General features: G+C 37.8%; 2 gene segments (V, D, J or C); both read left to right on the plus strand.

Moving 5' to 3' along the window:
- The first annotated feature begins 1018 nt into the window (after positions 1 to 1018).
- LOC138804211 (immunoglobulin kappa variable 2-30-like) lies at positions 1019 to 3689 on the plus strand. The segment is given in 2 exon segments: positions 1019 to 1080; positions 1428 to 3689. Coding segments are annotated over 2 exon segments (375 nt in total).
- A 708-nt stretch (positions 3690 to 4397) lies between these two features.
- Positions 4398 to 8930, plus strand: LOC138804269 (Ig kappa chain V-II region 26-10-like). The segment is given in 2 exon segments: positions 4398 to 4488; positions 8599 to 8930. Coding segments are annotated over 2 exon segments (423 nt in total).
- Positions 8931 to 15145: the final 6215 nt, after the last annotated feature.

The raw sequence follows: 15145 nt of genomic DNA on the forward strand, positions 1-15145 counted from the left end.
ACAAGCACAGAGATTTTGGAGACAAGAAGTAGAGACAGAGCACTCTGCTACAAATAAACAAAGACTAGTTAACTAGATTGGTACTGCAGACATTTAAAGATTTTATGTTAATTAAAGGTAATGAGAAATATATACAAATATGTATTAACATAATTATCATGAAGTAGTTACATCAACACATTTCAACTCAACATCTCCATGTATGAGTATGATAAATACATCTTGACTGAATTCAACCTTCCATTACATTCCAGGTAGGATTTTTAAGAAATACGTTGATTAATTTGCTGTATAAAGATAGTACAGAACAATGACAGGATATTGTTGTATCAAAATGGTTACATTGACTATACATATATATGAATATATATTCACACTTTCATGTATAAAAATTTGTGTCATATTTTTCATTTTAAGACAATTTGGTCATTACCTATAAGAGAAAAATTGCACTCCCTGTCAATTTTTTTTGCCCTAAGTCTTAATAGGAAGTTCTTATGGAAACAGTTTCTAACACTTGTAGCTAATATCCCTGAACAGATCATCTGGTAACTATGGATATCAGGTGCCTCTTCATCTACTCAACTCTCTGCTCTTAGTGGTCAATTCCCTTGAGGATCACTGAGGATAGAGGGTACTGTGCCTTTCCCTAGACTAGCTGAGGAGATTCATGAGAGATAAGGCATGATATCTAAGCCTGTGTATCATTGGGTCCCTGATACTGTTCTATGGGGTGAGAGCATGTGCACCCTACACTTCTTGGAGAAACAGAACTTTTACAGTGGGATCCTTCTTTCCAGTGCTGCAGAAACCATGTAATTTTTTGGTTATTACCAAACACTGAACACATCTGTTGTCACTTTTCTTAGAAGAGCAGGCTTTATCCTCCATTTTTCTTTCCTCACACTGTTACCCCCACCTGGCTATTTGCATATTGCTCCCTAAGGAGGACCTTCCTTTCTAAGTCTGAAATAAAGACTGAGTGCTGAACTTGCCTTGACCTGTCAAGACTCCTCATTTCACTCCTAAAAATGAAGTTCTTGTCTCAGCTGCTGGGGCTGTTAATGCTCTGGATCCCTGGTAAGAGCAAAGGAGATGAGGAATGAGAGTGGGTGCGAGGGTGAGCTCTTAGCACCTATGGTGCCCAATCCACGTTTTAAATGAAGTAAAGGTCTTAGATAGTAAGAAACGTTCCAGAAAGTGCTAGAACTTATGCTTAGATATTCTCCTGGTTGGAAGACTGTTGGTGACTCCTAGAGACTCCATTTATGGTTTAAAATGTCTGTTCTTTTAATTTTTGCTGTTTTTACATCCTGCATCAAGGCATGATGTGAATAAAATGCAATATATATCAAAATATAAGTGATACATGCATGTCTCTCTATATTTGTGAATAACCTTGCATTTCTGTCTTATTCTAATTTCAGGATCCAGTGGAGATGTTGTGATGACCCAGACTCCAAGTTCCCTGTCTGTCACACTGGGAAAGTCGGCCTCCATCTCCTGCAAGTCTAGTCATAACCTTATGTATGAGGATGGACACATCTACCTCGATTGGTTCCTGCAGAAGCCAGGCCAGATTCCACAACTCCTGATCTATAAGGCTTCCAACAGAGCATCTGGGGTCCCAGTCAGATTCAGTGGCAGTGGATCAGGCACAGATTTCATACTGAAAATCAGCAGGGTGGAGGCTGAGGATATTGGAGTTTATTACTGCTTGCAACGTACACATTATCCTCCCACAGTGATATAGCCCTGAACTAAAACCTCCCTTCTGACTGGGGCAGCTGTGCACATGCATTGGTGGTCTGGAGAGCAGCTGAGCAAATTGTCTCAGGTACTATGTCAGTGTGAGAGTGACTCTGAGTGGAGGCGAAAAGTATGTGTCAATGAGACAACATACAATCTACAACAACCAGGAGAATAATCATGCAAGCACAGAAAACAGGGGATATCAGATAAAGCTAGTTGTATGTGTGGTACTGAGGTTTGAACTAATGACTTCACAAGTTCTCTTCCATTTCTGCTACACATCCAGACTTTTACTTCTTGTTTTTTTTTGTTGTTGTTGTTGGTGGTGGTGGTTTTTGTTTTTTCAGGTCGGTTTCTGTGGTTTGTTTGTCTGGATCATAAACCCAGTCTTTAATTCACTCACTGCATTTTTCTCCTATTTGACACTAGAAGAGATGGCTGACATAGGAACATGCATGTTTACAGAGAAGTGTAATATGAGTAAACTTCAGCTCATAGGAGAGAAAATACTTTGGCTTCTGAAGAAGAACATCTTGGGATAAGAAAGATAGAGTCATTCTTAATGGGGTTTAGGTGGAATCTCAATTTTGTTTTGATTTGCATTTCTTTTATGGCCAGAGGAGTTGAGCATTTCTTCAAGTGTCTATTGGCCATTCTTATTTCCTCTTCAGAGAAGTCTCTCTTTGTTAGCCCACTCATTAATGGGTATGTTGTTTCTTTCAAGATTTGTTTTTAGGGGATTTAATTTTTGTGTTCTAAATGTATTTTAGGTATGAGGTCCTAGTCTGTTGTATGGCTAGTGAAGATCTTCTCCCAGTCTGTGAGCTTTCTATTGATCTTGCTAGCTATGTCCTTTGCCATGAAGAAGCTCTGCAGTTTAATTCAATTCCATTTATCCAAACATTCTTTGATTTGTTTTGCTTATGGGTCTTTTTAAAATTTTATTTTCTTATAAAGATGCTGTACATAGATGCTATGGTTATATCAGTATATGAATACATTTTTGTTGGGCATTGTTACCCCCTCCTTTGTTTATTTTCCCCCCACTATTCCTTCCCTCCCCTACCTCCCCGACTGTCCATTCCCTCTCACAGCTTCCCCACTCACCCCCACCCCAAAGTTGTAAAGTTCATTTACAACATAGCATCTTGAGATTGCAATGATTCATCCTGTGTCCTTGTTTCAACATTTTGTTACTCCCCTTCCCCTCCCCAAATTAGATTAAATGTATATACAAGATGCAAGGTACCAGTGACAACAGGGATATGCCATAGGAGGAAGAACATAAAAAAAGAAACAAACAAAAATCACATAGTACATTGAAAACACCAACAACAAAGAAAAACCTCTTTTGTCCATATCTTGGAGTTAATGTCACTTAAAATCATCTTATATGGTTATATGTACATAGATTTTGAGCTTTTCTATTGAACTGTTTGCAATTTTTTACTTTCATTTCTTCTTTTCTTTGGTTTATTTCCTTCTGTAGCTGCTTTCTTTTTTTCTCCATACCCTTTGTCCTGGTTTGTGGTCATTTGGATAAATGTCCAAAAGTGTGGTAACTTACTATTTTCCTTAAAGGTAGGTTTACATGTGCCAATTTCTATTTTGCTTATCCAGTTATTTCAAAAACAGTATAAAGAAGTACTGATTTTTATCCACCAAAGAAGTGGATACAGAATGCACTTGAGCATAATCCATCCACAGCACCAAGAAATAAAGAAAGATAAATCCAGTTCATGGAAATTCCTAATCACCTTGTCCCTCTGTATCTTTCTGACCCAGACACTCCCTGTGTGTCTCTGGGTGAAGTCTTATAGACAGACTAGCCTTTCTATACTTTCTGTCACCTCAGCCTCTTGACAGTCTCCTGATGTGAGGAGCTTCCTCCGGCAAATGTCAGTCATCCCCAAAATAAAACTGCCATTTGTTCCTGATCAATGATATGGGTTTTTTTGTTGTTTGTTTTTGATTTATGTGATCAGCCCACAGACCTAACCATCCTCCCAAAATTTCAAAACTCCTGAGCCCAAATTGTTCACTCCTATTTGATGGACACAAACAATTCACTTTGAAGAGCTTCTGGCCTGACATCAAGATACCACACATGGTTCCAATCTATGGACCCAGACCAAGAACATTAGGCAAAGGAGCCTGAATGGCTGAATACAAAGTGTTCTCTTTAAGTCCTTCCTCCTTTAATTGCCTCTGGTCTTTAGGAAAGACGTTTAGAAGCCTGTATCCCACCTGGGAACAACAGACACTCCTCTTAGGACCTTACTCTTTTTCTTGACCAGCTTGTGGTCACCATCTCTGGTGACTTCAGCATTATGTGGTAACATAGGACAGTGCCAGTTTATGTCAGTCACCAGAGGACAGTTGCCTGCCCATATTCTCCTTTAGTTCTATAGATAGTGTTCACAAATTGAAATGGCTCCTTTCTTTTTCTGTGTGCTGGTTCTGATACTTGTACTCAGAGCCTGGGAGCCATATTGAGCATTTTTGGCTCAAGGCTAGCACTCTACCACTTGAGCAACAGCTCCACTTGTTACATTTTTACTTGGCTGTGAACGGTCACGCTCAGATCAAGGCCTCCTGAGCAAGTAACTAGGATTAGACTTGTGAGCCACTAGCAGCTGGCTGAAATGGCTTGTTTGGGCCCAAGAAGAATTTTGGCAAGTTTTTATAATTTCTGTGGAATTGAAGTTCATATATTAAGACCAAAGGCAGCCAAAAGTAATGATAGTCTCTTTAAAGATTAATCATTTATTTTTGCAAAAATGGTAATATGTTTACAATAGAAATGTCTTTAAAGAATATATTGCATCTATTATATTTTCCAGCATTAAGTTCCAGTAAGTGAGGACATGACATACTTCATATTGTTACTTGTTTTCCTAGAATTCGAATTTGTAATTTAGTAGTAAATCTAAGTACAGTTTTATTAGAGATCCAAAACATGTATTTCTTTCCATTTTCCTTTAAAAAATAGTATTAGCATTGAGGATTTACACAAAGGGATTTCATTAGGATATTTACAACATGAATATCATTGACATTGAGCAAAAATATAAAATATCTTATTCTTTATTAAGATATATATGTGAAACATACATATATTAACCATGTGTTAATAATATGTCATACACATGCCACATGCATGCAACAAACACTTCACACATGTATCACATACATGCCACATATGTGTCATCTGGCATACATACTCACATATACACCTCACGTGTCATGTATCATGTACATGCCACAAATATCATGTGCATCACATGTGTCATATATTATTCATTTGTGTCATGTAACAATATTTACAGATATTTGCCTATATGTAGATGTTAACATATATATATATATATATATAGGCCTATGTATTTTAATAGCATATGTATATATTCTGTGTACACATTTTCTGCATATTATATACTGTATGTAATACTGTATAATAGTCTCTCTATACATAGAGAATATATAATACTGCATGTTACATATAATATTCTTCTATTGGATTTATTATTTATCACCATCTCCCTTTACTTTTCACCATACATGATGGCCCTCTAACATTTACCCTTTTATTTACTTTGTTAATTTAGTTTAATTTTGTTATACAGGTAACATACAGAGAGGGGTTATATTTACATATGTAAGGTCATGAGTACATTTCTTTTTGAACATGGTTACCCCCTCCCTCATACTCCCCTGCTCCTGAATCAACTCCTCCCCCCAACTTGTAAAGTGCATTTCCAACTTAGTGTTTTGTGAGTATCACTGTGACATTGGATCACTCTTTGTCCTTTGTTTCACCATTTTGTCATTCCCTTTTCCTTCCCCAAATAACATGTAGTTTTAATTTAACATTTCTTCTGAATTATTTTCTATTTATTTATTTATTTTAATTTTTTATTGTGAAAATACCTTACAGAGGGGTTACAATTACATAGGCAAGGTTATGAATACATTTCTTTTCAAGCATTGTTGCCTCCTCCTTTTTTTCCCCTTCCCATCCCTTCCCATCTCACCCCCCCACCCCCGCCATGCCCAGCCAAAGTTGTAAAGTTCGTTTTTCAACATAACGTCCTGTACTTCTCATTGTTGCAATAGGTCCTGCTGTATCCCTATTTAAATGGTTTATTTTTGCCCTTCCCCACAACAAATTATACCAACATCAAATACAATGAAAGCAGGTGTTATACCGTGGAGGAGGGACATACAAAGCAACAAAGAAATCATCTTATAAATATGTTAGACAATTTCTTTCTTAGAAAGGCCTTCAATCAGAATCCTCCAAATCTCAGCCTCCTGGATTGCTAGGGCTACTAGCCTAATCTCTGCCTCCCAGCATCAATCTATGATTTCAATTGCTCCAGCATTATTCTTAAATGGGTTGAGTTTCGTCCTATTTTCCAAAACTGATTATTCTAGTCTCAAATGCATTAGTGAGAAGTGGGTAAAAATCAGGTAGTTTCCATGTTTAAATAATTACTGGTGTGAGATTCTCACACTGTAGCAATTGTCATTAAGTGAAGACCAGGAAAATGTGAGCGACAAGCTAATTGTAAACATCTCTGTGCAGCCTGACTTGGACCCAAGGGTACTATGCAAATCATCAGATGATGTGAAAAAAAAAGTGCAAATGTGGTACATCTTAGAAAGGGAGACAACAATGGAATCTTTCCAGGAATTGTCATCTGTGAACCTGTGAATGGTCAAGATGGAAACTTTAAGTGAATGATTCTCAGTAATGTTCACCAAATTTTTCAGTAAAGACTTAAAATATTGCCTGGTGCTGGTGGCTCACACCTGTAATCCTAACTACTCAGGAGGCTGAGATCTGAGGATAGTGGTTCAAAGCCAGCCATTGCAGGAAAGTATGTGACACTGTTATCTCTAATTAACCACTCAGAAAACCAGAAGTGGCACTGTGGCTCAAGTGGTAGAGCGCTAGCCTACCCAGGCCCAGGCCCAGAGTTTAAGCCCCATGACTGACAAAAACAAAAAGGACTTAAAATATTAACTAAATTCTTTTAACCAAGATACTAGGTAAAACATAAATTGGTTGTTATCAGAATAAGTAGTTACAAAGATAAGTAAGGTATTAGTTCTTGTATTACCTCTTGCAATATATTTAAGTCATTGGACAGGATGAGAACAGAGTGCAGGGTTTATGGCTCTGTCTTAGCCTCTCTTTCAAGTTTTAAACCATGTGTAAGTTCCTCTTATTCAGTACATATCAGCTCCTGACATCAGAGCAGACTTCTGATAAATCCCTCAGCACAAGCACCATTGCAGAACTTGGAGTCACTATCACTGCTCCTCAGGTCAGCCTTTCTCTCCTGTCCCTTGTCAAGTCCTTCCTATGCCTTTTGCTGACACATCTAAGGTTACACAGCTCACTCTGGTGTTAATAGGTGAAACAAAAGCAGATCTCAAGCTATGTTCATTTATTCTTACTGCAAACACAAAGGAAATATTTACTGTTATACACTAATAGTGTCATGGACAATACCAACAATGAAGTCTTGAGCACATAAAAAAAAATCAGTAATCTCACTGAGCTTTTGCTTTATGAGATTGACAGACATCACATGAACCAATAATGTTCTATGGCTGCTTCTAACTTGCTCCTTTGGGATTCCTACCCTCTTTTTCAATACTGCCTTGAACTCTGAATTTAAGACCTGGATATTCTCCCTGAGCTTTCTGCTCAAAGGTAGCACTGAACTACTTAATCCATGGTTCCACTGCTGGCTTGTGTTGGTTAATTGTAGGTAAGAGTCTCACAGAGGTTTGTGCCTGAGCTGACATTGCACTATGATCCTCAGATACAGGTTTCCTGAGTAGCTAAACTTACAGGTAAGAGCACTGATTCTGAATTAGATTCTCTCTCTTTCAGCAATGACCTTAATCAGAGCACCGGGACATGTCCATTTAGTGTCTTCTCATTTATCACTAGGGACTGAGGAATAGAAAAGAAGTTGTACAGTTGAACACTTGTGTTTCATCAAAATTAAAGTTAGCTGTGTGCTCACTAGTATCCAGTTATCCAAACTAAGACAGAGGTCTTCCAGTCCATCTTGTGCCCACAGCTTGAAGCAGTAGACTCTAGTCGGTAAGGAGAATTAGTGTCTGATAAAATCTCTGTAAACAAGCACAGACCTATTTTTAGCATAATGCACTTTTTACTATATTCGTCATTTGTTTTAATAAAAAGTAGCCTGTCCTTTAATTTGGAGGGAAGCATTTGAGAGTGAAGAGGAGAAAAAAACATCAGTCTGTTATAATATATCCCCAATATTCTCAATAACTCTCTTACTCCTATGACTATGTTTCATTCTCTGACTAACTCACAGCCTTGGTCGCTGATGAAAGAGCAGACATTTGCTTCTCTAAAGCACTGATTTTGCCTCCTCTATTCTCAGATATCATTTGGTGGGTTATTTAATTTGGGGGATGTTAATTCCCACCACATTCCATAGATGAGGTAGAGTCTCCGTGACTGATTCAATGATGGACCAGTCCATGTTTTATACATGCAGATCTTGTTATCCATGATGGGACAAGTGAGGTATAGGTCTTAGAGAGTGAGAAACATTCCAGAAAGAGCTAGAACCTGTGCTTGGGTGAAGACTCTGCTAGGAAGGAAAATTGTCAGTGACTCCTAGAGACTTATTTATGCTTTATAATATCTGTTTTTTTAAATGTGTATTGTTTTACATTTTGAATCAAAGCATAAACTATGAATAAAATGCAATATATATCAGAATATAATGAATAAATGCATGTATCTCTATGTTTGTACAAATATTTATTTCTGTCTTATTCTAATTTCAGGATCCAGTGGAGATGTTGTGCTGACCCAGTCTCCAAGTTCCCTGCCTGTCATCCTGGGAGAGCCAGGCTCCATCTCCTGCAGGTCTAGTCAGAGCCTTTTGCACAGCAATGGAAGGACCTATCTGGATTGGTACCTGCAGAAACCAGGCCAGTCTCCACAAGTCCTGATCTATGAGGTTTCCAACAGATATTCTGGGGTCCCAGATAGATTGAGTGGCAGTGGGACAATCACAGATTTCACATTGAAAATCAGCAGGGTGCAGGCTGAGGATGTTGGAGTTTATTACTGTTTGCAACGTACACATGTTCCTCCCACAGTGATACAGTCCTGAACGAAAACCTCCCTTCTGACTGGGCAGTGGGCTGTGCTCACACATTGCTCGTCTGGGGAGCAGCAGAGCAGATGGTCTGACTCTACCCAGAGAGGAAGATACCGTAATCAATGTGGGAGTGACTATGAGTGGAGATAAAGAATGTGTGATAATTTGACAACATACAATCTACAAAGAACAAGAGAACAATCATGAAAACACAAAAAAAGGAGATATCAGATAAATCGTGAAATATTTACTCAAAAAATATAGGTCTCTTAAGTAGTATTATAGCTAACCAGTAATAGAAGAATCAGCTTTCTTCTGTGATTTCACTCCCTTTATAATGAAACTTAAATTTCCATCAAAAGCTGGGCACCAATGGCTCATGCTTGCAATCCTAGCTATTCAGGAGGCTGAGGTCTAAGGATCTGCCTGCCATCCCAGGCAGAAAAGTCTATGAGACTCTTATCTCCAATAAACCACTAGAAAATCAGAAGTGGCACTGTGGTTCAAGTATTAGAGCGCTCACCTTGAGCTGAAGAGTGCAGGGACAGTGCCCAAGCCCAAAGTTCACACCCCACGACAAACAAAACAAAACAAAACCACAAACTTCCATCAAGCCCAAAACCACAGCACATGCTATGCTTTCTCTTCAGAAGAAGGAAACCCATTTGTACCTGAGTGTTCCCCAAAACTTACATGACTGAAAAGCCCTAATCAGGGTTCAGGCACTGTTTCTTGCCTGTATCAATGTGAGACTGATACAGTACTGGAGCCTGCACAATAGTCTCAGGCCTTCTGTGTCCTGGGGCTCTGTCTCTTGTGAAGAAAGTGAGTGAAGTGTGGGGAAGCCCTGAAGAGTGTTCATATGTCCCAGAAGTCTGAGATTGAGCCCTTGTTCACTGTGCACAGCATTCACAGCCCTCCCTAGTCAGCCTCTGTCATTTTATTTAAAGAAACCTGGCATGAGTGCATCATTAATATTTAAGTGTGTGTCTTGCAACCTTTTCTATTAATTTAAACATTTCTCATTTCCTTGTAATGAGCCTTTCAGAGGCCTGGAATTATGACACTGCACAGCCCAAGACTTGGTGGATTCTCCAGTGGTGTAAACTGCTTCATCACGAGGCTCTCAAATTCATCTGGAAAAAAAATGGTGTAGATGCACTGAATTCACTGAAGTAACATAAATTGGAGAAATGCAAGTCTAGAATGCATGCTAACATGATTATCTTTAGCACTCTGTGTGCACACAGTTTCATTTTAAGCTTGAAAAGCATTCTAAGGACAAGCTATGTGAGCCTATGTATTCACTATTTAATCCTATAACTGAAGCCACTAAAGGGACAGAGGAAAGTATATTCATAGTATTCAAAGTATTTCATAGTATATTTTCACAGTTTTTTGTCATTCATTAAATGTTTTAGGTTTCTATTATTTTCTTTCTTTTTCTAAATTAATTTTATTTTCAAGGTATGTAAGGAGGGATTAGTTACATATATAAGGTAATGAGTACATTTCTAGTAGAACATTGTTATTCTTCCCTCACTTTTTCCCACTTTCCCTTCCCCCAAATCTCTCCCCCCAAGTTGTGAAGATCATTTCCAACATACCTTCTTGCTTATCACTATTGGATTGCTTCACACTTTGTTCTTTGTCCCATGATTTTGTTGTTCCCCTTTCCTTCCCCAATTCAGATAATGTAAGTACAAGACACAGTACCGAAATAAATACAGTGACAACAGGGGAAAAACCAAAGGAAAACAAAAATGAAAGAAAAAAGAAATAGCTTCACATAGGATATTAAAAACAAAAACAACAAAGAAAAACATCCTGTTTCCATATCTTGGAGTTCATTTGGTTTAGCGCCATCTTATATACTATCAGTTTTTCTATGTCTCCATACATCTATCTATCCATCTATTATCTATCTATCCATCTATCTAGCTATCTATCATCAACAGTCTTATTTTATTCCATCACTGTATAATAAGGTAATTGTATTCATGATAACTAAACAAACAAGTCTATGAAAAAATCAACTGATAAGTCAGGGAATCACTTAAAATAATTAGTTGTACATCTCTGGAACCATCTTTTTCAGAAGGATTGACTTTTATAAAAGGCTAGCATGAAAAGCATTTCGTGAACAACATGGAAATCACAATTCTAAAATCACAGGATATAAAGTCATTTGGTTCCCTGGATTCAAGGGACAACCATTTTCTGCTAGCACAGCAGCACTACTCTTGTTAGGTAGACCTTACTGAAACCTGGGCACATTATGGACTGTTTGCCACCTTACTATCCCCTGCTGATTTGCATGTGCCCAGAACACAATACAGTGCATTAGAACGAGCCTGTGTAGCAGTCAGTACCAGTCTGTATCAGTGAGCACACAGCATGGACATGAGGGCAACTGCTTAGCTCCTGGTGCTCCTGCTGCTCTGGGTCCCAGGTAAAGGAAGACAATGCCTAGATTTCCTCAACACATGGTAAACAAGGCTTCTGCAAGGAAATCTTCCAATAAATGAATTATTATTGATTTTGTTTTTTCAGTATCAGGTACCAGATGTGACATCCAGATGACCCAGTGCCATCTCTGTCTGCATCTCTAGGAAAAAACATCACTATCTCTTGGAGGTCCAGTCAGGGCATTAGTACTTAATTAAAACAATTGTCAGCAAACACCTGGGAAACATCCTGACCTCCTGATACTTAGAGAAACCAGGTGGCAGTCTGGGGTCCCATCAAGGATCACTGGTAATAGATGTGGCTGGAGTTCACCCTCACCATAATTAGCCTGCAGCCTAATTGTTGCAACTTATTACTGTCAACAACATGACTTTACTTCCCACAGTTAAACAAGTGATCACATAAAACTCCCAAAGGAACAGAAGTGTGTCTAGTATGATGAACATTCCACTAGAAGCCAGATGGGGAACAGGTCTCTCTGTATTTGGAATCTCATTAATACAGTATAGAACTTGTCCCTTTGCTCAAATATTTGTCTAGCCAAAGTCTAGAGCATATGCAAGTGACCTAAACATACTTTTATCTATGAATGCTTCCTGTTATTTATCCAAACCACATGTTTCTTTCTAACTTATTATTTACTTTTTTAACATTTTTAATTTTTTAAAATTTTATTGTAAAGGTCATATACAGAGAGGTTACAGTAACATGAGTCAGATAATGAGTACATTTCCTTTTGAACAGTGTCTCTCCCTCCCTCATTATCATAGCTTTTTCCCTTCTAATTTCCCTCATGCCAAAGTTTTATACTTCATTTCCGACATGGTGTCTAGTAGGTTTCAGTGCTAAATTGCTTCACTTTTTGTTCCACCATTTTTGTGCTTCATCTTCCTCTCCCTAAATAAGGTAAACATATATATATATATATGTTATATATATATATATATATGACAAATTGTATAGAAATTAAAAGCTACAGAAGGAAATAAATGAAAAAAGGAAAGAAGAAAAGAAAGAAAAAATGCAAGCAGTTCAATTAAAAAGCTATATTTCCATTGCCTAGAGTTCATTTTGACAAGGATCATTCTATATGATCATATGCACATAGCTTTTGAGCCTTTGTGATCCTTTCCTAAGATATCCTCCTTTGTTCTCACTGTGTGGATGTTTAGATGACTTTTTAATTATTTCCAAGTGCATTCATCTGTCTTTTACTAACCATTGGGTTTCATGGTAGATTTATAGGCACATTCTAGCTATTAAAAATGAGTTGAAAACAAGCAGTTTATGGTTCTTTGGATTCTTTTCTTAGTATTATGTTTCCTGGTGTTTCCATTTTCTTGTGAGTGGGGAAATATTCATTCTGATGGAAGCATAGAGTTCAAATGTGTATATAAATACTACATTTTCTTGTTCCATTCATCCACCAAGGGGCATCAGAATTTATATGGTCCTGCTGGTGGCTTTAGTGTAACCTGGTTTTTGGTCATTTGAATAGATGAGATAATGTGAAAGAAAAGTGCAAATGCAGTACATCTTGGAAAGGAGACAAAAATGGAGTTTTCCTAAGAATTCTCATTGTGAGACTGTGAATGGTCAGGATTGGCATATTAAGTGCAAGATTCTCACTAATATTCACCAAAATTTTCAGTAGTTAAACACATTAATGAAACTCATCCAACTGATACACCATGTGAAACATGATATGGTTGGTACCAGAATAGTTGATTACAAAAATAAGAGAAGCATTACTTCTTGTGTTACCTCATGCAAAATATTTAAGTCATTGGACAGGATGAGAACAGAGTGCAGAATTTATGGCTTTGTCTTAGCCCCTTGTTTGAGTTTTAAAGTCATGTTTAAGTTCCTCTTCTGTAGTACATATCAGTTCCAGACATCAGAGCCGACTTCTATCTCTCTCAGTACAAGCACCACTGCAGAATCTTGAGTCACCACATGCTCAGGAGACACCTTTGTCACTGCCACTCAGGTCAGCCAGACTATCCTGTCCCAGTTCAAGTCCTCCCCATGCCTGTCACTGACATGTCTAAGGTTCCACTCCTCCACCTGGTGGTGAAAGGTGAAACAGCAGCAGGTCTCAAGTTGTACAGGTGTTCATTTATTCCTATCAACACAAAGGAATTATTTACTGTTATACAATGATAGTTATTATGAACATTCGCCAACAGTGAAGTCTTGAGTATATCAAAGAAAATCAAAGATCTTACAAAATTTTCATTTTAATGAGACTGGCAGAAATCAAATGAACAAATACTGTTTCTATTTTTCTTTTTTCTCTTTTACTTTTATTATTTTTTATTGTGAAAATACTGTACAGAGGGGTTACAATTACATGGGCAAAGTAATGAGTACATTTCTTATCAAGCACTGTTGCCTCCACCTTTGTTTCCCCTTCCCATCCCTTCCCATTTCCCCCCTCCCCCAACAACCGATCCTCTTCCCCCCCCCCAACCAAAGTTGTAAAGTTTGTTTTTTGACATAACAACTTGTACATCTCATTGTTGCAATGGGTCCACCTGTACCCCTATTTAAATGATTTGGTTTTTTCCCTTCCCCTCCACAAATTATACCAACATCAAATACAGTGAAAGCAGGAGTTATATTGTGGGGGAAGGACATACAAAGCAACAAAGAAATCATCTTATAAAAATATGTTAGAAACAATCACATGAAAGAAAAAAAACATTTGAATACTTATCTTGGGGTTCATTTCCCTAACATCAACTTATCTGACCTTTTCTGCTTGACTCAGATATATACTAGTTATTGCAAATAAGGGAAACCATGGGACCTATGTTTCTTTGGGCTTGGCTTACTTCACTTAATATAATACTGTTTCTATGGCTGCTCCTAACTTACTCCTTTGGGATTCTCATCCCCTTTTTCAATGTTGTTGTGGCTTTTGAACTTAAAGCGTAGATGCTGTGGTTGAGGTTTTCTGCTCAAAGATAGCACTTAACTGCTTGATCCACAGTTGCACTGCTGCCTTTTGGTTGGTTAGTTGGAGGTAAGAGTCTCACAGAGGTTTGTGAGTGAGCTGGCATTGACCTGTGATCCTCACAGCTCAGTTTCGTGAATAGCTAGAATCACAGGTCTGAGTCACAGGTCCTCAGTCATGTTCTCCCACTTTTAGAAATGTCCTTAATCAGGGCACATGGTATTGGGCTTCTTCTAACTTATCATAATGAACAGAGAAATAGTCAAGAAGTTGAACAGTTGAACAATTATATTTCATGGAAATTAAACTCAACTGTGTGCTCACTAGTGGCCAGTTATCCAAAGGCAGAGGTCTTCTAATCCATCATAGGTTCACAGTTTGAAGCAGTACACACTGGTCATTCAGATGATTATTGTCTGATGAAATCTATATAAAAAAACATAGACCTATTTTTAGCAGGGTGTATATTTTTACTATATTCATCATATGTTTCATTAAAAAAGTAGCCTGTCCATTTATTTAAACCGAAGCATTTGAGGGTAAAAAAGAGAAAGAAATATTAGTCTCTTATATCCCAAAGATTCTCAATAACCCCTTTTAGTGCTATGACTAACCTTTTCCCCCTCTGATTAAATCACAGCATTGGTCCCTAATTGTAGAGTGGACACTTACTTCTCTAAAACACTGATTTTGCTTTCATAATTCTCAGGTATCACTTGGTGTGCTGTTCAGTTTTGAGGATGTTGATTCCCATCACATTCCATAGATTAGGTTCAGCCTCACTAACTGGACTTTCAGA

This window comes from Dipodomys merriami, unplaced genomic scaffold, assembly GCF_024711535.1.
Source record: "Dipodomys merriami isolate MVZ:Mamm:240054 unplaced genomic scaffold, mDipMer1.0.p SCAF_36, whole genome shotgun sequence".
Taxonomy (NCBI): domain Eukaryota; kingdom Metazoa; phylum Chordata; class Mammalia; order Rodentia; family Heteromyidae; genus Dipodomys; species Dipodomys merriami.